The 24,677-nt window shown below is 40.8% G+C and overlaps 1 protein-coding gene across 3 annotated transcripts in view; it reads right to left on the bottom strand.

Moving 5' to 3' along the window:
* Positions 1 to 1,403: 1,403 nt before the first annotated feature.
* RASGEF1C (RasGEF domain family member 1C) overlaps positions 1,404 to 24,677 on the bottom strand; it is an 89,362-nt gene continuing 66,088 nt past the window's right edge. For 2 of the 3 annotated variants that reach the window (XM_079967608.1, XM_079967609.1), the window contains exons 6-14: positions 23,443 to 23,517; positions 17,257 to 17,367; positions 15,014 to 15,116; positions 14,713 to 14,792; positions 13,190 to 13,285; positions 6,475 to 6,570; positions 5,542 to 5,665; positions 3,693 to 3,765; positions 1,404 to 2,439 (exon numbers count right to left, since the gene is read on the bottom strand). In XM_079967608.1, coding sequence (XP_079823734.1) covers positions 2,415 to 2,439; positions 3,693 to 3,765; positions 5,542 to 5,665; positions 6,475 to 6,570; positions 13,190 to 13,285; positions 14,713 to 14,792; positions 15,014 to 15,116; positions 17,257 to 17,367; positions 23,443 to 23,517 — 783 coding nt within the window. In that variant the 3' untranslated portion in view covers positions 1,404 to 2,414. The other variant, XM_079967610.1, reaches the window with a different exon arrangement.

The following is a 24,677-nucleotide window of genomic DNA, read 5'->3' on the forward strand; positions in this document are numbered from 1 at the left end:
ATTAAGACAACCTTTGCCCTTTCTCCAGTCCTACAGCAACTCACCTGTTCTCTAAGGTTTCTCAGAGTCGGGTCTCTTACCTCCAAGCCAGATGCTGAAAACCATTATGGAAAGAGACTTCAATAGATTTAACAGTGGGTCCAAACACTGCAGCTCTCATGCAACAGCCACCCAAAACAACTTCTACATTGTGGCACTCTATGCGAAAAATGTAAACTTTGTTAAAAACAAAAAACCTTACCACATAGTGGTACTGATCACACAAATCAAGCCTGTATATAGACACTTGCCTGGTTGTCTGTGACAAATAAGAATCTGCCAAGGTGACCAGGCAACTCAAAAAATATTTCCCCTTCTCTCTTTTTTGTCCGGTCTCTTTTAGGCTACAAGTAATTCACATAGGGAGGGTAGGCGGGCAGGCAAGCATACATTTTTATGAGCTAGTAACTTATTTGTAAAAGACTGGCATCAAGTGTTTTCAAGCCAGCATTAGCTGCCATGATACAAGATGTCACTGTAGAACACAAATAACAAGAGAGTGTATAAACAGGCTTTTCAATAAGTGATAACACAAGTCCCTGTAGATGCAGTCATTGAGTTGCATTTCAGAGGTTAGGACTGCCTCATTTAAAAGAAAGCACCAGTGTCAGCTTCTGAGCAGCTCCAGAGGAAGTCTCATGTGGGTAAACACTCAGAGCTTGAAATCAACAGTCTAGCTAAGTTACTGTTCAAACACATCCTGGTGTCTAATGCTTGTTCACTAGAGTGTCTGTTTCATCCTTGATTGTTATGCTAAAAGCTTACATGTGGTGGGAAACAGAGGTGGTTCTTGTGGATTGTACCAGCTGCCACTACATGTGAGAAGTAATGTGTGGCAATCAATTGTTCACAGGATACACCCAACTTCTATTTTCCTTCCAGCTTTTTTTTTTTTTTTTTTGAGATGGAAGAATCCTGAAATTTGGCTGCACCATGAATGCATTGATATGCACCTAAAGATGAGTGTCAGTTATCTTTTTTTTATATGTAGTGAGCACATGTCATTCCAAGACCAAACTTACAACGTGTACAGTGTGGTTGTCGACATCTGAACTGGTAATCCTGTTACAAAAACAGCCTCAGTTACTAAGTGAAGGCTTGCACACCTCCCCATAGTTCTATACAGTTAGTGACAAGAGATACGAATTTCACTCCCATCCTATTACTCATATTTAAATTATTAAAAAGAGTTATGTTACATCTGTTTTACATGAAAGTACAATAATTACTTGGCATTTGTATTATGCAGCAGCTTCCTGATCTCTATTGAACAACACAATAGATGGCAAACTGTTCATGTAGAGGGAGAGCAATGACCATATAGAGGAGAATTATAAAATAAGAAATCAACCTTATGAACAGTGTGTAGACAATTCTTTTACCAAAGTGCAACATTTCATGGAGTGAAAAGTGTTCTCTCAAATGCACTGGAAAAAGAGCCCCAACGTCTAGTAATTCCCCCTCTCAAATATTGTTTGCCTTAGACATGAAGACAAAATGAGCAAGCAAAAGGAAAATAACTGTTAGAGCCCTTAACAGATTAATCTTCCATCAATTGTCAATGAGGTAAGGCCCCTTTGAAGACTATTCTCTGAGTCATCAGTCAACAGAACTAGAGAATATGCTACATGCTTTATACAGAGGTAAGTATGACTGAAAGCCATTGACTTCATCAGAAGAGCTTAGCAGTTGACTGTAAGGAAATAATAATAATGATATACACCCCAAACATAAGGAGAAATAATGAATGTTCATAGCTCATATGCTTCTGTATTATTATTTTTTTTTAAAGGGAAGCGTTTGCATGGATTTTTCCATACTGGTGTGGCTTTGTATTAAGTCTTTTATCTCCTGCCATCAGAATATTGTTCACTGAGGCTGAAAGCTGTAGAGGAAAAAACAAGGTTTTCCTCTCCCTTATGTAGCAAGTGGCCAGATTAATGCTGTGTTTAGCATAATACACTTTTGGCAGCTCTTGGAGAGTTATTGTCCAATACACCCTGCTTCAGAGATACACACCCTGTACCTTTCCAGTGAAAATCTTTTGTGTTTGCAGCATCATGGCTCTCCATGCCATTTGCTCTTCCTTCAGAGGCAAGTGTAAACAGCGAGAAGAACTCTGTTCTGGTACAGCCATGAAGAAGCCACCTCCTGGCCTTTTGCTGTTCAAGAGTAGCTAGAAAACATCATTGTGCGTGCAGTAAAAATACACCTCTGAATCCAGTGAACCACAAATAGTCCAAAATGCACACAAAAATAAAGAATAAAATCTCATAAATCCCAAATAGGCATCTTTGGAATCAGTAGTGCAAAGTAGTTTTGCTGATTTTTGTTTGTTTGTTTGTTTGTCCTACTGCAATTATAGATCTTTAGCTTCAAGTCTTTCCTAAGATAGTTGTCCTGCAAAGGAGAAATGTGAGAATAGGTAAAAGAGCAAGAAAGTTAGTGTGACATAGAGTAATTCAGAATAGCCATGTTTTCTGTTCTGCACTGAATAGATGACTGGTATGTCAAATGCCCAAGGGAAGTAACAGGAGCAAAGGAGAAACTCAAATGGTGCAGCCCTTACCTCAGGAGAATCTCCGAAATACCTACACTGCTGGGGCACATATTAAACAAGATGCCTTGCTGACCAAGCAATAGAGGAAACTATCACTCTTCATCTTACCACTTTTCTTAATCACATTTTGATATATTATCAAATGTTTCTAAGACACAAAGACATGCATCTTCCAGCTATTTCCGTCCATGTATTGTGAGGACACATTTAGGAAAGATAAGTGGCCACAAATAGCATTTTCAGTCTTAAAATTTGTCTTACTGTAGCAGTAAAAAGAAACTAAATAGTGAAGTTTTCTGTATGCTTTCCAACGAAGTCATATTATGAGCACTGCTATGCACTTTTTAAAAAAGGTAATAGTCCTGACCCTTCAATCTAATTCAGCTTGTTCATTCTGGAATCAGTATGTCACAGCAGAGTGGCTCCCATTTAACTAAGTCATCCTCTGAAAGCTAGGCTTCATGTGATGTGCCCTTTTATTCTATTGTCAGGAATGGAAACTAGCACAGCTATCTCTATGGTATAAGCAACACCAGCAACTCCAGCTGCATACTGCAACATAATCACCGGTAACAATTGGGTGGAAGAGAATACCTAAAGGTTCTCAAGTGTTGGAGACTTAGTTCAAAGGTCAATCTGAACCCAAGCAGCCATGACTATGTTCTGGCCATTAGTGTACTTTTAGGCAAAAGTAAGTATCTTATGGTATTACTGCCTTTGAGCCAAGCTACATACACAAGTGCCTGTCACAGTAGTATGCCCTCCTTGCTCCACTTCTCCAGTATCAGTTGCCCCTTCCCAGAAGGGTTCTCCCATTAAAAGGAGTCATCCATTACATGTGTGTATGTGTATGTGTGTTCACAGAAACAGAATTGTACAGTTGGAAGGGACCACAAGAGTCATCTAGTCCAACCCTCTGCAATGCAGAAATCTTTTGCCTAACTTGGGGCTTGAACCCACAACCCTGAGATTAAAGAGCCTCATGTTCTACTAGCTGAGCTATGTGTGCAAACTCCAGTAGCCACCCTCTCCATGCCCATATCTACCTATTTCCACTTCAGAAGATCATGACCCAACATAAATGAAATAATACCTCAATGTTTTCCACCTCTCTTTTTCAGTTTGGTTTTCCGGACTTTCACTTTCATAGGAAGCCAGATACAAACCTAAAAAAAAGGAAGTTTTAAAAGGCAACATTCCTTATTGAGACGATTAGTAGCCCACAAGGGAGCATTCTAATCAAACGAGGTTTATGTTTCTTAGGTAAGCTGACACTCATCTGCACACTTATTGAGACTCACATCTGAGTAAGCATGCACAGGATCAAGCAACACATGCTCAAAGTGCTTAAATATCTGTAACCACAGTTTAAACTTAATGGGTGATTGGAGCCAGCATGAATGGAGATACAGATGTGCATCTGGATCTTCATCCCCATACCTATTCAAATGTTAATTGACTGAATTGACCACAGACAGCTTCTACTAAAGAGGAAAAGATGTGCATCTTCATTCAGACCAACCACTTGTTCGTGCAACCGGTACTGGACCATATCAGTGTATGTATCATCATGGGTGATAACTACACATATAATGTGTAAAAGGTTCTTCTACAACAGGACTGGGGAACTCCAGGTGGTGCTGGACTACAACTCCCAACATCCCTGATCACTGGCCATGCTCACTGGGGCTGATGGGATTTGGGGTCCAACACTATCTAGAAGGTCGCAGCTCTGCTCAAATGAGAAGTAGCATCAACCAAGCGAAATAGTGTGCAAAGCAATCTTAGTTGGGGAAAGGGACTGGCCAAAAGTCTGACATGGAACACAGGAGGAACCAGTCTGGTTAGGAGAGTCAGCTCAGGCTGTGGAGGCTACAGCCAAGAGCCCTTCGAACTTGTGGATTAAATCTGGGCTGCCTGGTTTATTCCTGGACTCTCTGGCAGCCTCAGAAGTCTTTCCAGACAAGCTTTCTCCTTACGAACCTGTGGGCTTCACCTTCCTGGAATCAATACTTAAACAAGTTAGAGTTCCTGTCTTGGACTCTAACAGGAGATCTTCTGAAATGCATTTGGCTGTTCCAGAAGACTCTGAGCACTGCCAGAGTTACGCTCTTCTTGTTTCCTTTTTATAGAGCTCACTATAATTATTATATAGATATATGTTAGCTTGGGCAGCTGTTGCTTGTGCAGCTTGGACATAATTTTTCCTTGCTACATTCTAAATTCATGTGTGGCCAGTGAAGTCTCAGCTGTCCTGTTTGATCAATGTGGATGAGTTTTAAAGACTGCTCTTTAAAAATCAAAAAGTTCAGAAGCAATCTAAAAGTCAGTGAAGCCTATGGGCATGTCTAGGCAAAGCTAGCAAATTCAGCCCTTATCTCCGATGCTGATGATAATGGGATACGACTGATTTAACCCATTAGGAGACAGCAGAGAGCAACATGATAGATTGGATGGGTAGGAAGAGAAGTCAGACAAAAACTCATTTGCAAATGGGTATGATTAATTACATGATGAAAGAAGTGAATTGAAAGGGTTCTCCCCCTTTAAGCACATATTAAGAGGTAACTAGATCTGTGCTGTGAGCTGAGCTCTGCTTTTCCTGCCTACAGCCATCACAAACTCAGAGAGAGATAGACTGGTTGACTTATAGGGAACAGTAACTCTGTCTTTGAATGCTTTCAGCAATGACATTCAGAACTGCCCCTTATAGTATGACTGTCAGGCCTGTTTCTCTGTGAGCACTGCATGCAGATGATTTGCTACGAGCAAGATGCCTTGTCAAAAAGTTATGGAAACAATAAAGGCCCAGATAATCATTCTTATATTGTAGACAATGGATCTGTGCAATGACACATTTTGAAAATCATATTTTATCATTAACTATGGAACAATGCTAGTAGTGAACCACTATAGCATTTGTCAAAAACGGAATTTCTTACCATCTTCAGTAAAGATGGGCGCAGTATGTAAATAGTGGATGATGTTATCATCTCGCTCAAATGGACATTCTACTTGTTTCCATGTTATAAATTCACCTACTTGCTTAGCCAGTTCCAGGAATTTCTGTAAGGATTGGGGAAGAAAAAGTATTGTCTAGGTAAACGGTATTTGTGTGTCAGTAAAATTATTTCTGTGGTTTTAACATTCCTCAAAAATGTTAGCTGCTTAATGTGTCTGGTATATTATTTTTAAAAGGTAGGAGCAAGTGGGTTGTTTGTCCACCACAGCTTTCCTTGTGTTTCTGTAACACATGAAAGGAAATGATGGTGCTTTGGTAACTGCATATGAAAGGCAGTATAGAAATATTTTAAAGAAAAGAGTTATGCAGTTGTAATAAAATCTGCAATGCACATGTCTCACACAATACACAGGCTACTCTTTTCCTCTGCTGCTATTAAACTGTGTTTTAAATAACAGGCATTTCATGCAACACTTGGAATATAAAATTACAACAGTTTTGGTGGAACTGAATATGAACCAGAAGTTTAACCCCACCAACTGCTCTACCTTTTAAAACATGTAAAACAAAAAAATTAAAATCTCTGAAGGGGGAGATAACTTTTGAGTAGTTGGGGGGGGGGGTTCAGCATGAAAGGGAGTTGGGGAACACACACACACACACACACCCGGTGTGTGCATGGTGTTTCTGCATATGAGCTTTTGGACCATGCCATCTGAAATTGAAAACTCTTAAGTAAAAAATGTTTAAAGGATTTATATGAAAAAGTCTGCTGGGAATTGTTTGACTTTGGGGGTAATCAAGGTAATAATTTTTTGTTCATGTATGGTTTTTGTTGCATTCTGGAACGTAAGCACAAGGGCTCAAAGAACCTATCAACCACTTGCTTGACAAAGATGTTTGCTGCACGTACTTCAAAGTTGACATGTCCATTTGGAAGGCGGTTGGCGCATCCTTCATTCAAAAAGTAAATGTCTTTGATCAGTAGGCTGAAGAAGGGAATCACAATCTGTGAAAAGAATGACATGACTATTATCTTTCGCAGTTCTGTTCTTTATGCATGAAAGAACTGTTCATTCACAAGAAGAAAAGAGAGATTAACTTTTCAGTGTACGGTAGTACTCTAATGACGAAATACTAATACTAGTGAGGCCTAGAGGAGATACAAGAGATAACAATCCACAAAATAGCTGTCATGCTGAAGAGATTTTCTCTGTGAATTGGCAAAACACAATCTATCTAAGCTTTGTGGAATTAAGGTTTCAGTTTATTACCTATTAATATTTCAGTAACATCGATATTTAACATCATTTTGTTAACATTAACATTTTAATAAGCAAGGTGATTAACTTTCACCAGTGCACAGACAGTAAAGAGGCAAAGAGCACAATGAAGTTGCATAAACCCTTGATTAAGTGAACATTAACAATTAAACTCCAGTCTAGCCAACATATGGAAAAGTAGATGCTCATGACTTAACATGACAAAGGCTCTGATTTAAAGAATTTTTCACAGGAGGGAACGAAAGATATGCCGTGAAGTCGGTACCTATCTGCTGGATGTTTCACACTAAGTTTGATCCTCACCTGGTGTAAATTTCAAAAGTATCAACTGAAGCAACATGGATTTACATTGGGTATCTATCTTGTCTTATACCATGTTTGGTATATACCAAAATATACCATATTTATTTTTTATTCAGATTCGGAACTGTGCTTAACTTACCAAGTCTGGGGACTATATGGTTTTCACTATATGGATTTATGTACTTTTGTTTTAAATTGCTTTTATTTTTTTACAGTGAAATAGTGGTCTATAAATACTTTTATATATGAAAATAATACTTGAGTAATACAAACTTAAAACATTAACATAGCTCGATCATAATCTGTGAAATGCCTGGAAAAAGAGGGAAGGCTTAATTTAGGCACCCAAAAAATGTCAGTATCCATGCCAAGTGGACTTCACTTGAGAAAGTATTCCATAGCATTCTATTCAGATATATAAACACGGACACGACTAAACGACTAAACAGCAACAACACTACATATTCCTCTGCCACTGCCCATATACTTGACTGACTGTAGACAGTTTTCTCTCAGATGCTTTATCAGCCAAGGACAGGGCAAAGGTAGATAAGCAAGTCTGCTAGGTTATTCTGCAGAGCAACAATGGTCTATTCATTTCACTATAACTTGACCTGGAGTGTAGCTCGCAAGGGTCTTATAAGGGCAGCTCCTCTTCACTCATAAAACACTGTGCCAGGTTCCCTGAAGATTTAAACTCACCTAGCTAGTGAATTCCTGTCTCTCCTACAGGAGCTATAGTTTCTATTACAGTGAGAATGAATAAGTCAGCTGGGCATATCTTTCAAATATATCCCCAGGTCCTTTGGTAAATGAACTGAACTGTAACTTAAGTACACACTAGAGTACTATAGCCTTGAGGAAACGTAAGACTCTGGAAAAGTGTAGCAGTAAAGTAGTCATTTGGTTTGGCAACCAATGTCCTCAAGTTATTTATGGTACTGGTGTGCCTGAGCAGTATGTGCATCGAAAAAAAGAAAGCGATTGGGAATCTCAAGAGGGAGTTTGCCCTTGCTGAAGCTAACATATTCAAGAAACAAAAGTAAATTTATGTTAAAAGGATAACGTAGCTGCTCCTCTCCTGTCACTCTCCCCTATCAAAAGCCAATCTTCATATTGAAAAATTAGCCCTAATATGGTTCCACTAGTAAGTGAATTGTAACAGGATATAATTAGTGCTTCCACAAATTAGTATAATTTGCATACGGCAATTTGCAACAGATAATGTTCTGACGCCCTAGAGAATAGCCTAACTTAGCATGTTTACTTTGCTTGTGTTTAGTAAACAAAGCTAGCCTGATTTCTTATTTGCAATTGGCAGTCATTCATTGTTACTAATGACCTTAAGACACAGAAAATTGCAGAAAAACAGAGCACTCTGGGGAAAATTCATATCCACATCACTGATGATAATAGGGTCTAAAGTCACGGTGAATGACTGACTGAAAAAGATCTTGAGGTCATAGTGGATAGATTGTTGAAAATGTTAACCCAGTTTGTGGCTGACAGCTGTGAAAAAGGTAAATGCTAATATCATAATGTCATCATGCGCTGCAACCATACTTGGAATACTGTGAGCAGTTCTGATTGCCACATGTCAACAAGAATGCTGCATTTTAATCACTTCGCACATTGCTTTTCACATGATTTATCTGTATATGTTGTAAGTTGGATTTCTGATATGTATTTTAACCTATTTTGTATTTTCTGGTGTGTTTGTGTGCATGTGTGTGTAGATGGAAGGTGTGTGAGAGATCATTTTGACGCAGTTGAAATTAGTGCACTGTCACAGACTGGGCCAAGGTATTGATGAAAGAGTCATTATTAGGCAAATAATGAGAAGAGCACATAAAGTATCCTCAAGCTCCGACCCTCCTACATGAAACTGCTACATAAAATGGGTTGGTGCAACTATGCTAGATATACTGTCGGGGCATTAGGGGGCGGGGAGGTGGTCCGCCCCAGATGCCATTCCAAAGGGTGTGTGTGACAAGATGCTGACCCCTGATTGGCGGCACCCCCCGGGGCATGCACCGTTCACGCGTCCCGCCAGGATGCATGCCCCCCTGGGCCGTGCGCCACGCCCCATGGGACGAGCACCGCTCCGGGTACTGGAGCAGGTTGCTTCACCTCTGCATATTGTTGCTCTTAATCTTTACAGCTGTACATGGCTTGGACCCGAAATACCTGTTAAGAGTGCCTTCTCTCACATCAGTCAACCTGTCCACTGAGACAGCCACCTGAGACCTTTCTGCACTACACAATCTGAAGTGTAAAAGGTAAAGGTAAAGGTACCCCTGACCGTTAGGTCCAGTCGCAGACGACTCTGGGGTTGCGGCGCTCATCTCACTTTACTGGTCGAGGGAGCCGGTGTTTGTTTGCAGACAGCTTCCGGGTCATGTGGCCAGCATGACTAAGCCGCTTCTGGCGAACCAGAGCAGCACACAGATACGCCGTTTACCTTCCCTCTGGAGCGGTACCTATTTATCTACTTGCACTGCATGCTTTCGAACTGCTAGGTGGGCAGGAGCTGGGACCGAATAACGGGAGCTCACCCCGTCGCGGGGACTTGAACCACCGGCCTTCTGATCGGCAAGCGCTAGGCTCTGTGGTATAACCCACAGCGCCACCCGCGTCCCTTACAATCTGAAGTGTAATTGCTGGCAGCTACACAGAGAAAGCCCCCTCACCTTTGCAATCCCCTCAGGGGGCCTGCCTGATGCCTTCATTAGGTAAAAAAAGTAAAGGTAAAGGACCCCTGGACAGTCAAGTCCAGTCAAAGGCAACTATGGGATGCGGCACTCATCTTGCTTCACGCCGAGGGAGCCAGATCCCAACTGCAGAGTGATGCCAGCATTACTGAGCTGGTGCACAGCTTCTTTCACCGAACAAAATAGAGCCTTCCAGGGGGTGGGGCTGAGCTGTCCTGGGATCTGCTGGATCCTGAGCCAGAACCGCAGCCATCACATGAAGGCATGGAAGGTGCAGGTTGGTACTGACCCCCCCCCCCCCCGCACACCTTTTGGCCCAGCTGCCAACTTTGGCAAGGCAGTAAAAAAAAAAAAAAAAAGCCCTGCTGAGCTGAGAGGTGTGCATAGAGGTAAAGACTGCTCCCCAACCCTATTTATTATATTGTAGTTTTCTTTATTATTTCTAAGTTCAAACCTGCTCTTCAGTGAATATTTCAATCCCGGGGTGGGGAATATTATTATTAATAGTAAGAAAGATAATATATGTAAAAAATAGTATATGGAAATCATGGAATCCATAAAAACAAGTCCAATAAATCACATGAACAAATTAACAACCCCATGATTTAAAAAAAACCCCGACACTAAGGGCAACAATTAGAATTCCCCACTCACTCCCACTCTGTCAAACAAAGAGGGCCCCACTATTTCTAAATTTCACGTCATTCTCTTCTTTTTTACTATTACTGTATACTTTTTTGTACTTTTCCTTTTCCTTGAGTGTCTTGGAAGTGTAAATACATATTGAAGGGGCAGGATATAAATTATGTAAATAGAAAATGAATGACTTAACTATAAACAAATTTTAAAAAATCAAACATAGAGAGTCGTGGAATGTTCCCCAGCTTTCCAAAGTAGAAAGCATCAATACATAATGTAAGAATGTCATTTTGGCTTCCCTGTTCAGATCCTATTCTTCTGCATAGCCCTAAATTAAATTCTCCACACAGTTACTTTCTGATAACAGTCCATTGGAATGCATGACACATTGAATGTGTAGTCTACTGTGAGCAGCATTCACTGTGTCTGCTTCAACGTGCTGAGAATTTGCAAGTCAAATCAGATAGTCAATTAAGGTCTTAAGATATTCATCTCCTGCACTTGCCTGGAAAAAACCCACTCCATGATGTAATATACACTTCCATTCAAATAACGAATCCTCTGTATGCGTGTGGGTATGCACACTTTCCACAGCAACTCACAACTCAAAGCTGTGTTTTTTAACTTTCAAAAAATATATTCAATCACTACCTGATTTAATTAATTTAACCTCTGTCTTTCCCCCCCATTTCTATTCAAGCATTAAGAAAACTAAGCCCAAAGTGTCAGATTATATTATATACCGGTAGTTCAAAAGAAGGAGGGAGGGCTTGGATATACAACCAGCAGTGGACAATATTTATCTTTAAATTAATAGCAATCACATTTCATTTCATTTGACCCAGGGTGAGTAAAAATATTACATTTTTTAAAAAAAAATGAAGAAATGACATTAAGGCTTGGAGAGCAGAATTATAGCTATAGTGGCTGCGGGATTTGAAAACACCAAACCATGATGAGGTGCTGGATTTGATGCATAAACACCTTCTTGGCAACTATCACATTATGCATTCAGTTAAAGGAGGATGTAGTCTTTATCCCTTGCATTTCCATCTGACTATTAACCTTCTGCTGCCCTTGGTTTTAAAGAGAAACTTTCCCATGTAACCAGCATGAATGACTTCCACAGGAAATGAGATAAGTAATAGAGAAACAGGCTTGCATGGCTATACCTTAGAGACAGACTGCATAAGCATCTTAAAAGTATCAGCTTCTCATTCAAGCATGAATGTGGCTGTCTCATATTCATTTCCTTATTATATATATCCTTCCTTATTATACCTCTTATCATCTCCCTATGGATCTATTTGTTCAGACTAGGGCAAAAGATTCCCCAGTGGTGTGGGCTCTTCCCCACCTCGCTACTTGCAGCTGAGGCAATCAGGGAGCCTATATAATTGAAGAATCTTCATTTCAAATGACCTGCACCACATTGTCTTGCCTCTGCTCCAGAGGGCTGGGGAACCCTCCAGTGGTGGTGGTGGGGGGGGGGGAGGAATGAGGAATCACTGAGTATTTCTTCCCTCCCTGCTCCTGACAGCTGAGCAACAGTTGGATGCAACCTTTAGAATATCACAGTATTTTGCCTCCCATGCAGGGATGCTGAAAAGATGAACAACTATAAAACCAGCCAGTATGGGCTGTGAAAAGAAACAGTTCCAGTGCAGCACGGTGATCTGGAGCAGGTGAAGGAGACACATGCTGAATTGCTGCTTGGTCATGGACCTCATTGCGTGACTTTGTCCAGTCAATTATCTCTCAGCCTTGTGGGATGTAAAACACAGGAGCAGTCAATTACAACATTCCTAGTGTGTACGTGTTAAGACATGGGGAGGGATGTCTGTCCAGCCAGCAGGTAAACTTCCTGGGACAGACTTGCTCCGCATGTGACCAGAGGTGGGTGTGGCCTTACCTGTGCAGGTAATGATAAAAGCACAGTGCAGGACAGCCTTCTCTCTCTTACTCTCTTGCCTCTCTCATCTTCATCTTTGGAAGTAGCAACATCTGCTGAGATGCCCTCTTGGCTCCCAGCCAAGAGAGGACAAAGGAACTATCTTCCTATAAGATAGATTCTAAATGTATTTTACCTTTTTAAGCCTGTCTGCCTTCTGGGATCCTATTGTGAACAGAACGTGAGTAAACTCTTTTATACTTTTATAAAGACTGTGTCGTGTCTTGTATTTTAAGAGGGAACAAAGGGGAAATTACCAGAGTAATTATTATAGAGGTTCTAGCGAACCTGAGCACACGTTACCGTTGCGAACTTAAAAAGGGGAATGTCTATTAACTCTGCTGATATTTTGGGAACTTGTTAGCACAAGTTGGATAAGGATATAATCTCACAATATATCCTCTCCTGCATCCCTGAACATTCCCACAAGCCTAACCTACCTTTGTTGTTGTAAGGATAATATTGGTGTAGAAGCATGTTTACAGTCATACCTTGGTGTTTACAGATGCTTCAGGTTGTGTTTTTTCGGGTTACGGACCCGCTGAAACCCAGAAGTACCAGAACGGGTTACTTCCAGGCTCACACATGTGCAGAAGCGCCAAATTGCAACCCGCGCGTGCACAAGTGTGCCACTGCAGGTTGTGAACGTGCATCCTGCACAGATCACGTTCGCAACCCGAGAGTCCACTGTATTGTGCTGAGCTTCTTGGTGGAAAAATAAGATGATGATAGTAATAATACCTTTTCCCTGTTGCTGTGTGCTGTTAGGGACCGATGTGCAGCTCCCCGCAATGCAGTTCTGTAGTTATAAAAATTACCTGTAGGGTCCATTTGATGCTAGAGAGGAAGAAAACATTGGAAGATCAAAAGATATTTTGAATTGCCTTTGCAGTGCAAAGGTGATGTGGTAAGCAATACTGGTGAACTGGAGACAAAACTACCCAACACCTCCTTTTCAGGTCAATTTCTAGTCATTTATTTTCATCTAGTTTCTTAAGAGTGACCAGTCCGTAACATTTTTGTCATGATAAAAACCCTTCAGTCCTCTAAGAATACTTCTAAAGATGCTTCCATATGATGATTTTTGTTGTTGTTGTTAGTGGCCACTACTTATTTTGTTGTTGTTAAGGCACAGACAAACACACAGAGCACACATGGTTCACCCTAATGGCAGAATATTAAACGGCAACTGCCACTCCTCGATTAATCTGTTTCCGGAGTGCAGAGCGATGCCAGGATTGTACAGTGGTGCAACCATGTAATTACATCAAACACTTATGCATGTGTGTGTGTGAACATGCATATACATCTACAAATGAGAGAGGCCTACTTCAACTTTGTATGCTGGACAAACTGGAAGTCCACTCAGTTTTCCAAGAGAACCCACTTGTACCAAGACAAGCAAAGGTGTGTGCCAAGAAGGACTGACTGAAGTGGTAACAACAGTTGTATAGTATGTAGAACTTGTTAACTGAATTAAGAAGCACAGGTATACCTGAGGGTTGCTCCTTAAAATGATCTTCTGAAAGTACCCTAAAGAGGAAATGGCTTGCCTAACTTACATTATCATAGGAACGTCAGCAGTGAGCCTCACAATTGATTCCAAGCAAATACAGACATTTCCCAAATTACCACAGGATAGTCTGATGTGCAACTTTCCCTGCTGACAGATTTCAGGCACTGATTGCCCATAACTTGTTTGATATATTCTCTGGTTATAATGCCCGTCAATCCTAGCATGAAGGTTGCTAGTTACCGTATTTTTCGCTCTATAAGACGCACGAGACCATAAGACGCACCTAGTTTTTGGAGGAGGAAAACAAGAAGAAAAATATTCTGAATCCCAGAAGCCAGAACAGCAAGAGGGATCGCTGCACAGCGAAAGCAGCGATCCCTGTTGCTGTTCTGGCTTCTGGGATAGCTGCGCAGCCTGCATTCGCTCCATAAGACGCACACACATTTCCCCTTACTTTTTAGGAAGGAATAAGTGAGTCTTATAGAGCAAAAAATACGGTAAGTCAAGATAACACCAGAAATCAGTATAGCTCTTAACCATGGCCTGCGCTAAATAGACAAGACTGGAAAAGAATACATTGCACCCATTTGTGGTCTGGACTTTATTCCTGATATTTCTGCTTTTTACTTCTTTTCCATCTTTAATTTAATGTGATATGCAAAGCCCATCATATCATTTGGCCCTTGTCTAGCAATATCCAGTTTAAATAAATGCATGAATAGCAAATACGTAATTCTGAACATTTTACCTCAAGGATAAAAAATTTGGCTGTTTTCACTTTTGACCACGTCTTCTTTAACCTGGAGACTGGACTCATGTTCATACCGGCTGGAGGAAAATAAGAGGAAAAAGAACAGAGCAGGACGTTATTGTTGTGGTTGCTGCTATTGTTGTTGCTGTTGCTGTTACGGTTATTGTTATTGTTACTATTATTACAATTTCTTGTCCACTCTTCACCCTAAGGTCCCAGGGCAGGTTACAACAATTAGGAAAGGGAATCTACTTTACATATCCCTAATATCATTCAGAAATGACAATAACACACTTACATATGATTGCCATCAGCGAGTTAAAATTCCCGATGTTAAAGCACTCACGAGCAACATCAATGAAAAACTCAATGACTTGTGCTCTCTGCTTCTTTTTTGCAGGCTGCAAATAAACAGACAGATAAAACAGCTATGGAAGACAAGTGTAAAAAAACCCTGGGAGATGTCAGAACTCTGTGCCAGACAGAGATGCTCTATTCTACAATTCAATTGATTTCAAAACAGCTACAAAATCCCATTCAAGCTGTTTGATTAATGACACTCATTGCTGGCAACTTGCAAAATCAAAGATCCTACCAGGGAGAGTGACCAAAGTCTAATATACCTTTAAAAATGTCTTCAAGCAATGACCCAACATTGACACATAAACCTGTACTCTAAAGACTATTAATTCCACTGATAGTCTGTCCAACTAGCTATCAATAAAATGTCAATTACTGTAACTTTTTCTGGGCTTGCCGCCAATCAGTGCAATTTTTTCTGGACTTGGTCTTAAGAGGAGAGAAAAGACATTAATCTTGAAATTAGTAGATTTCTGGAGAATTTTCTTTTGTGTTTCTTGTATCTCACAATACTCCCATCCAGTGCCGGATTTACATACGGGCTGCATGGGATACAGCCCAGGGCCTCGTAATCTAAGGGGGCCCTCAGCTTCCTGCTTTTAATAAAATGAAACAAAACAAAAAATACAAAAAACAGATTTTACTATCCAGGCCCAATTGCTTAGTAACAATGTTTTGCTTCTCATGATCAAATGCTATTAAGTTTGGGCCTCCTAGGTCCTCCTAGCCCAGGGCCTAACAAGACCTACAGTTGCTTTAATCTGGGCCTGTTCCCATCTCTCTCTTTTATACTATTTTCTATTAATTTTTACAATAACAGAAAAATATCACATCACAACTCCCCAATGTGGGATTTTCAAAATCCCCTGACTTTCCTCCACTTCCCTTCTTGGGTCTTTCGTTTTACATTTGTAAATGCTCATCCTTAATATCTTCAATTCACAATAATTTCAAATTTTATACATTGTTCATCATATTACAAGTGTTTCTCGTGATAACAAAGGAAGTTAAAGTCAGAAGGATTGAATCGTGAAAGAGATTTAGCTGGAAACGGATATAGTGAAAATTACCTAACATCAATCTACCCAGTATTCTGTCACAAACAATGGGCACTTCCGTATGTTCTAGAAGTAGAGTGGCCAACCTCTAAGTCAAAGGCCATATTTTCTCTGGGGGAAATGGTCAAGGGCCACATAGCACCAGTGAGTGGACTAGAGCCGAGGCAGATAGGTCTTGGCAAGAGAATAGTTATCCCAAACATTCTCAGATAAGACTGCATACACACCACACATTTAAAGCACATGACTTCTGCCAAGGTATACTGGGGACTGTGGTTTACCTCTCACAGAGCAACAGTTCCCAGCACTCTTAACAAGCTACAGTTCCCATGATTCCTTGGGTGAAGACAAATGCTTTATATGCATGGGGAGTGTGTAGCCTGGGTTAGTTCAACAACCAAATGGTACAGGGTGATACTATAACGATAGCACCCCATACTTCTGCTTGGTTTTCCTTAAGATCATGATGGGAAGAAAACACAATAATAAGTTATTTCGATTATTTACTGTACAAGTCTATTGCATTCAAAGGGTGGTATCCAACTAATGTGCACCATCATTGCAAGATCTCTGCTTGCACAGTGGAACTTCACCCCCTCCCCTCATGCACCTCCTAAATCTGTTCTAAGGGTTTTCCCCACCCCACCTGGAGAAGATTTGGAGAGTGCTCCAGGTCCATGCAGGAGGAGGAAAGGGGGATCTCTGTTGCGCAAGTGTGAATCTTTGTGCTGATGGGACATGTTAGTTGGATACAGACAGATGCCAACCAACAGTGTTCAATTGGAGCAAAGAGCAATTCAGGTTTTCTCCAGATTGATGTTTGCTCCAATTTAATACTAAAGTTTGGGTTTTCCCTGGGAGAGGAGCAGGGCAAGAGGAAAACTGTTCATACACAGTCCACTTATGAGACACAACTGTCTAAAATTCTACAGCAAAATTACTGCTCTATCACTGCATCAATAGCCTATTTCACCATTTATATACCGCAGTGTTTCTGTGAAAAGTGTAAAAAGTGTAAAAACCCAAAGTACATTCTGTGATTAGTCCAAAAAATATTTATCCTCCACTTTTGTGAGTAAATAGTCTCGAAGTTCCACAATCAGACAAATGGTATTCAACTTACCATGCAGATTTCTGTTGCTACAAGATAGCAGAGTCTATTGAACCATTTGACATAGGCCTCAAGATTGCTAGTTTTTTTCTGTTCACTGAAACAAGGCTGAAAAACAAAGACCTGACATGACATAAACTAGCTTCTGCTGTGCTTTAATATATATAATAAGATATATAATATCACAGTAACTGTAGAGTGTTGTTCTATGATCAATAGCATACATTTCTATCATCAACAACATTCAAAAGCATGTGGACATATACCTATAAACACACACACACACACACACACACACACACACACACACACAAATGGACAGTGCATGTGGGACTGAGCTTTAGATGTCAGTGGGTGGGTAGTGGCAGATGTGTTGGGCTTAACAGAATGCAAAGCTTTCTACAAATCAAATCAGTGAATGATGAACAGTCCCACTTTGCCTACAGCAATTGCACACGAGGCAATTTATTCCAATTGGTGTTCCCTAGGATATTAACAGCCAGGATATTGCTGTATGCAACAAGAATCTGGAGAAAATAAAATCAGACAAGGACGCCTTTCCATGTAATATGTATTAAGTTTACGCCTTTGACTCCCAAGAGTTCCTACAGTTTGGCAAATCCAATTGCCCATGGTGTTGTCTTGCATGAAACAAAATTTATGATTAAGTTGGGGGGAATCAACAGCAAAGCAAAATATGATAGAGTTACAGTACAGAATATTTTTTTGCCTAAAATATTATTTCCTTCGCATGCTCTTGTCTTTGAGAAAATAATATCTTCACTACCCAATTCTTTATCACTGACCTATTTCTGTATCATTGGTTGCTGTGAAACAAGTCACTCAGATGGCAAAATTCATCAGGAAATGTCATTTTTGTGACATGCTCTTTTGGCTGTGGTTACTAGGCAATTGCATGGGAGTGAGAAGGTTAGTTTGGTATCTGAATTCTTTTGATGATTTTAAATCATCTCCAGACCTTTTACCACCTTCTCCTTAGGATAATCTTCCAGAGATGGCTGATTATTCTGATTTTTTCCCTATTATTTTTTGTTTGCAGCCACTAGAGGGTATCAGGAGATTTTTCGTTCTTTCATTAATGTGATAATTGATTTCTATTTTAGAGCCTGAGGATAAGATGAGTAAATTTTGAGCTCCATGAGGACAAAGTTTTCTGCTGGCGAAAAGGGGCTCTCATGCATAGGGTAATCTGGGAAAGGGTGTTGCCTGGGATTTTGAGTGTTTGCAATGTTTGCATATATATCTGTATTGTAGAAATGTATCCTAAGGCTAAAGAAGATTAAAAGGGGGCACTGGGGAATCACACGAAACAGGAGGCACTTCTAAAATGTAAGCAGCCTGGAGCCCATTGCAGTATGATGTGATGCAAATTCAATAAATATAACTCTCGCTTCTCTGTCTCAGTGCATGGCAGCAGGCAGAAGTGCCTTGCTCATACTGAATTAATGGGGTTTGAAGCGGCGTGAATGGCCAGGAAAGGGATCTTGGGGGTCACAGAGGATAGCTTGTTGAAAATGTTAACTCAGCAAGCAGCAGCTGTGAAAAAGGCAAATTTCATGTTGGGGCTAATTAGGAATGGGAATTGAAATAAAACTGCCAATATCATAACCCTTGTTACACAAATCTGTGATACAGCTGCACTTGGAATGCCGTATATGGTTGCTGCACCTCAAAAAGGTTATTGTAGAGCTGGAAAAGGTCCAGGAAAGGGCAACCAAACTGATCAAGTTAAACTATGAAATATAGTACCACAGTGGTGAAATGGATAAGGTAAAATAAGCTGAGCTTGAATCCTGGCAAGACAGAGCCATTGTGGGTAAGTAGTTCCTGGGTCTGAGAAGTTGCCTACCCTTATGGGGTCACATTTTGCTTCTGGATCCGTGGCTTGCTGTAATCCCCCCCCCCCACTTTTGACTCTCTTGCGTATTCAGCAGGCATGTCATGTAGCAGCACCTTATCATCTAATGAATGTAACCATTCATTAAATCTTAGTTAGGTGAAGCTACCCATATTAGTATTTATTTTCTAGTTGACAAAATGGGTTTGAATTCTAGTTCCACCACTTTCCCATTCGCTCTCTGGAATTCACACACTGTTCTCTTCTGTCATCTCCATCTCATTATCCTTAATTACTCCTTGTACGTTTCTCCCGTTGCTATACTTGGATTCTTTTATATCCAAGTATATTTAATGCTACATGGCACGCAAAGCCTTTGGGCATCCATTAACATAGCACTCAACATCTCCACTCCTTGTTTTTTTAGTTCAATTTAGTCTCACTCTAGAAGTCTTTCGGTTTCAACCAACATTTACTACTATGTCCTCATTTCATCATCTCAACTTTCCCCCCTTAATTTAATTTAGTAGCTTAGGTCAGTCACTGTCTTTGGACAGTGCATGCATGTGCGTGCATACATACACACAAAGATTAGCAAACAAATATGAAATGTTTCATGTAAGGATGGTTGTGCTAGTGCAAAGCTGCAATTTGTGCCACACCCTGTGCTTACCCTACTCTGTGACAATAATGCACCCGATCACAAGATGACACAATTGGTACACAAAATGCTATGCCGGACTCTTTGGCCCAATGTGGGCCTCGAATCCATAACCCTAAGATTAAGGGTCTCCTGTTCTACCAACTGAGCTATCTCAGCCTTGCAGGGGGTTGAACTAGATGACTCTTGTGGTCCCTTCCAACTCTACAATTCTATGAACGCTCCATTGCCTGCTTTTTTAAATCTGATTCAGTTTTAGTCTAGACATGTTTCTGTTTCAACCAACATTTACTACTATGTCCTCATTTTATCATCTAATCTACAGGTTTTCTTGGTTATAACTTAGAGATGTGTGTTAAACCTTTACATTCCCCAGCACAACTGGAGATCAGGTGAATGGCACCACTTCTTGCCTGTGCCCCCCACCTCGCCCAGTCCCATTTTCTGCCCCTATTCCTGCCTGCTGAACTGAGCAGCACTTGGGGATATGTATGCTTCACAAGCAATTGTGGAGAGGGGAAGATGACTGGCCTATGGGAGGAAGGAAAGCAGCAAGGAAATTAAAGTTCTCTGAGTTGCAGTTTGGCGGTCAAAATAATCTACAGACTCAAAAAATTATTTGGAAGCCAATGAAAGAAAAAGGCAGTTTCCTCCCATAGCCCGCAATAAATAATGCAGTGACCAAGCACCCTAACTCAGTCCCAGCAAAGTAAGAAGCAAAAGCACAACATGTTCCCTTTTAAAATCCCATTGGAAAATGGATGGCAGATGGCTAATTTTGAGGTATTTGTTGATATGTGCAACGTCTGCTGATAATAATAATAATAATAATAATAATAATACCTTTACTGTCAATGTACAACCTGTGTACAATGAAATTAACCGAGCCTCCACCCCCCCAAACATTCAATCTCATTGCACTCTGTGTGCTTGTTGTACAACACACCAACCCCGAAAGTCAGTTGCACTATATTATTTTCCGTTCAGCAGTCTAACAGCCCACAGATAGAAACTGTTTTTTAGCCTGTTGCTACAACTGATTATACTTCTATATTTCCTGCCCAAGGGTAGAAGATTAAAGAGGTGCTGGCTGGGGTGTGAATCATCCCTGAGAATTTTTCTCGCTCTCCTAAGGCAACCATCCCTTGCAATGTCATCTAGCAGGCTCAGGGGACAGCCCATGATATCATGTGCTGTGTTCACCACCCTCTGTAAAGACTTTCTGTCCATGGCTGTCAAGCCAATGTATCTCACTGTGATTCAATATGAGAGGACACTTTCTATTGTGGACCGGTAGAAGGAGGTCATCAATTGTTGTTTAACATTGTTCTTTCGCAAGACCCTGAGGAAGTGGGGTCTCTGTTGGGCCTTTCTAACCACCTGAGTTATATTGTTTTTCCAAGTGAGGTCTTCACTAAGGTAAACTCCCAGGAATTTAAATGAAGAGACTCTCTCCACACAACCCCCCCTCCCCGATATACAAAGGGGCTAGTTCCCCTCTCTTCCTCCGAAAGTCCAACATCATCGCCTTTGTCTTGCTAATATTTAGGTGCAAGTCATTCTCTAAGCACCATGTAGATACTTTTTGAACCTCCCCTCTGTACGCTCATTCATCCCCACCTGTAATTAGACCCATTATGGTAGTATCATATGCAAACTTAATAATTACAGTGGATGGATCAGATGAAATACAGTCATATGTATACAACGAGTACAGGTAAGGAGTCAGCACACATCCCTGTGGGGTGCTAGTGCTGAGCTTCAGGGAGGTAGATGTAACAGGCCCAATCCTCATTGTTTGTGTCCGATCCCTCAGAAAGTCTTTGATCCAGTCACAGATGGTAGAAGGTAGGTCTAGTTCCATCAGCTTTTTGATAAGAATGTCTGGAAGGATGGTATTAAAAGCCGAGCTATAATCAATAAACAACATTCTAACATAATTCCCCGGTCTCACTCACTGCAAGGTGAAAGGCTGTAGCTATGGCATCATCTGTTGACCTATTTCTCCTATAGGCAAACAGATGTTTATCAAAATCCAGTGGAAAACATGTCCTAAGGTGTTGAAGGACCAATCTCTCAAAGCATTTCATCACTACAGATGTTAATGCAACAGGTCTGTAGCCCAACGAGGGAAGGGGCCAGTTTCCTCATACCATCACCCCAGGTATTTTGTTCTTTTGTTTCAATGAATATTCTTTGTATGCATTGTAAGTGAACAAACTTTCCTAGCCATCAGAAATTTATGCTGCATTAAGAAGTTTCCTTTAACGTATTTCATCTCCAATGTACCAGCCTTACAGGTATTGTACTATCAGTCTGAAGAATACTTTGCTTTTAGTTACTGCATTGTGATTACATCCAGCTAGTCACATGCCAAAACCTGCTTCTGAAGAATTATCTGTGCATCAATAGTGCATAAAGCAGCACCTTCTCCTATTTTCTTTCTCACAGACACTAATGGGCATGTTGCCCTTGACGTTAACAAGCAAGGAGCTGAGTATGCACAGGCAGAGGCTAACTTCCCCCCTACTGGGATTGCAGCACAGAATATTAAAATATGCACTCTCTAATTACCAATACAAAACCATGCTTTTCTTCTTATTCCAGCTACAAGGTGCACATCAGGGGCATTTGAAACCCCAAAAGAACATCAGGTAGGAGATGGTTCCGTGGACTTATTTCAAATGTACACTGTGTGCATGAGCACCATGTCCTAAACACCACAGCTTCATGCAACTCTGAAAAACATGTTCCAGGCGCCTCCCTATAAATATAAACAGATGTGTACTGCCTACTGTGTAGTCCCAATTGCTGCACATCCCACTCTTTGAAATGCTCACTTGGAATGGGTAATGCAACCAGGGGCAGATCTACTATGAAACTAATGAATCGTAAACTTTAGAGTCCCTAATTCTGAAGGGGCCCCAGAAGCAACTTTATTCCACATTGCTTAGAAAAAATGCTTTTAAACGTCCATCATGCATATATATATTTCCCTCATTTTCACCCCACCACAGAATCACAGAACAGTTGGAAGGGACCACAAGGCTAATCTATTCCAACCTCCTGCAATGCAGGAATATTTCACCCCATGTGGGGCTCACACCCATGTCCCTGAGATTAAGAGTCTCATACTCTACCAACAGAGTTATAACTCAAAAGCTATAAGGCATAGGGAATTTTTATTCACACCAGTGACTTTGACATGTCAGTGCAGCTATTTTAATCCAAATACAGTGGTACCTCAGGTTACATACGCTTCAGGTTTCATATGCTTCAGGTTACATACGCTTCAGGTTTCATATGCTTCAGGTTACAGACTCCGCTAACCCAGAAATAGTACCTCGGGTTAAGAACTTTGCTTCAGGATGAGAACAGAAATTGTGCTCCGGCGGCGCAGCGGCAGCAGGAGGCCCCATTAGCTAAAGTGGTCTCTGGAACGAATTAAGTACTTAACCCGAGGTACCACTATATGAGATGCAGTAGTTAATTTAAAAAATAAAAAAATGGTGGTGATCTGTCATGGAACAAACCCACAGAAGATAACAGTGGTTACCCAGACCTCATTTCTGGTTGCAATGGGGCCCCCATATCAGTTCAAGCTTCAGGGCCCAAAAAATGTAGGTCAGCCACTAAATGCAACTGGAAATAGCAGCAGCAACAATAGTGCTAGTCATACCTTTGTGCTTTCCAAAGGATCTTTATGGACAAATGCTTGAACAAATTCTTCAGGTCCAATGTGACCCAGTCTTTCCTTTTGCAAGAAATAAAGTGAGAAATAAATTGTAATATAGCACGCCTGGAATCACTTATTCACTTTATGGTGCTTGAAGTAGCACCCTTCAGATCTGAAACCAGAATTTAAAAGGAATTTATGAAACCACTGGCTGGCAGACTAGCTCTGCCTGGTTTACTCTCCATCAGGAATTGCTTACAGCAGGGATGGGGAACTTGTGGCCCTCCAGCTATTGCTTGATTAACACTCATCATCACTCAAACAATAGCCATGCTAGCTGGGGTTACTGGGACTTGCAGTCCTACAACATCTAGCAAGTCCACTGATTCCTCATCCTTGACAGAGAAACAATTACAACATGGTTAGAGTCTATACTGCATAAGCAGGAAAGACATTCCAGCTGAAATAGATTAGGCTACTGGAGTTCTGTGATTAGATTCTCCCTTGGTTTTTCCTTCCTCTTGAGTTCTTTCGTTGATCATAACCATACCTGCACCGAAGTGGCTATGAGGTGCTGTGGGGCAGTGGGAACCCAGCTGCACAGCATCTAAGCCCATCACACACATATGCCCTGTGGAGCTAATAGTAGCTTTGTGTAATTAGGAGTGTAATTTACATCAAGGAAAGTGCTAGTGGGAAATGGACAAGAGGAAAAAGTCTTAAAAATAACCCAAGAGCATCAGTTCCATGTAAGGCTGCTAAAATACCGTATTTTTTTGCTCTATAAGACTCACTTTTTCCCTCCTAAAAAGTAAGGGGAAATGCGTCTTATGGAGCAAATGCAGGCTTCGCAGCTATCCCAGAAGCCAGAACAGCAAGAGGGATTGCTGCTTTCACTGCACAGCAATCCCTCTTGCTGTTCTGGCTTCTGAGATTCATAATATTTTTTTTCTTGTTTTCCTCCTCCAAAAACTAGGTGCGTCTTGTGGTCTGATGCGTCTTATAGAGCGAAAAATACGGTAAATGCCATGGGCGTTCCTAATAATGAATCTCACACATCATGTCTACGTTGTCCTAAGTCCATGAGTTATAGAAGATATGAATTTGTTGGTAGAAAAACAACACATCAAACCTATGATGACTTGGCAACTCATTGAAACCTTGTGAAATCCTCAAAATAAGAAACAAGAATGGACTAGTGGATAAAAACAAGGGGTGATGATGTTACCGCAGTGGTT

The sequence above is a fragment of the Podarcis cretensis genome (genome assembly GCF_951804945.1).
Source record: "Podarcis cretensis genome assembly, chromosome: 2".
NCBI lineage: Eukaryota > Metazoa > Chordata > Lepidosauria > Squamata > Lacertidae > Podarcis > Podarcis cretensis.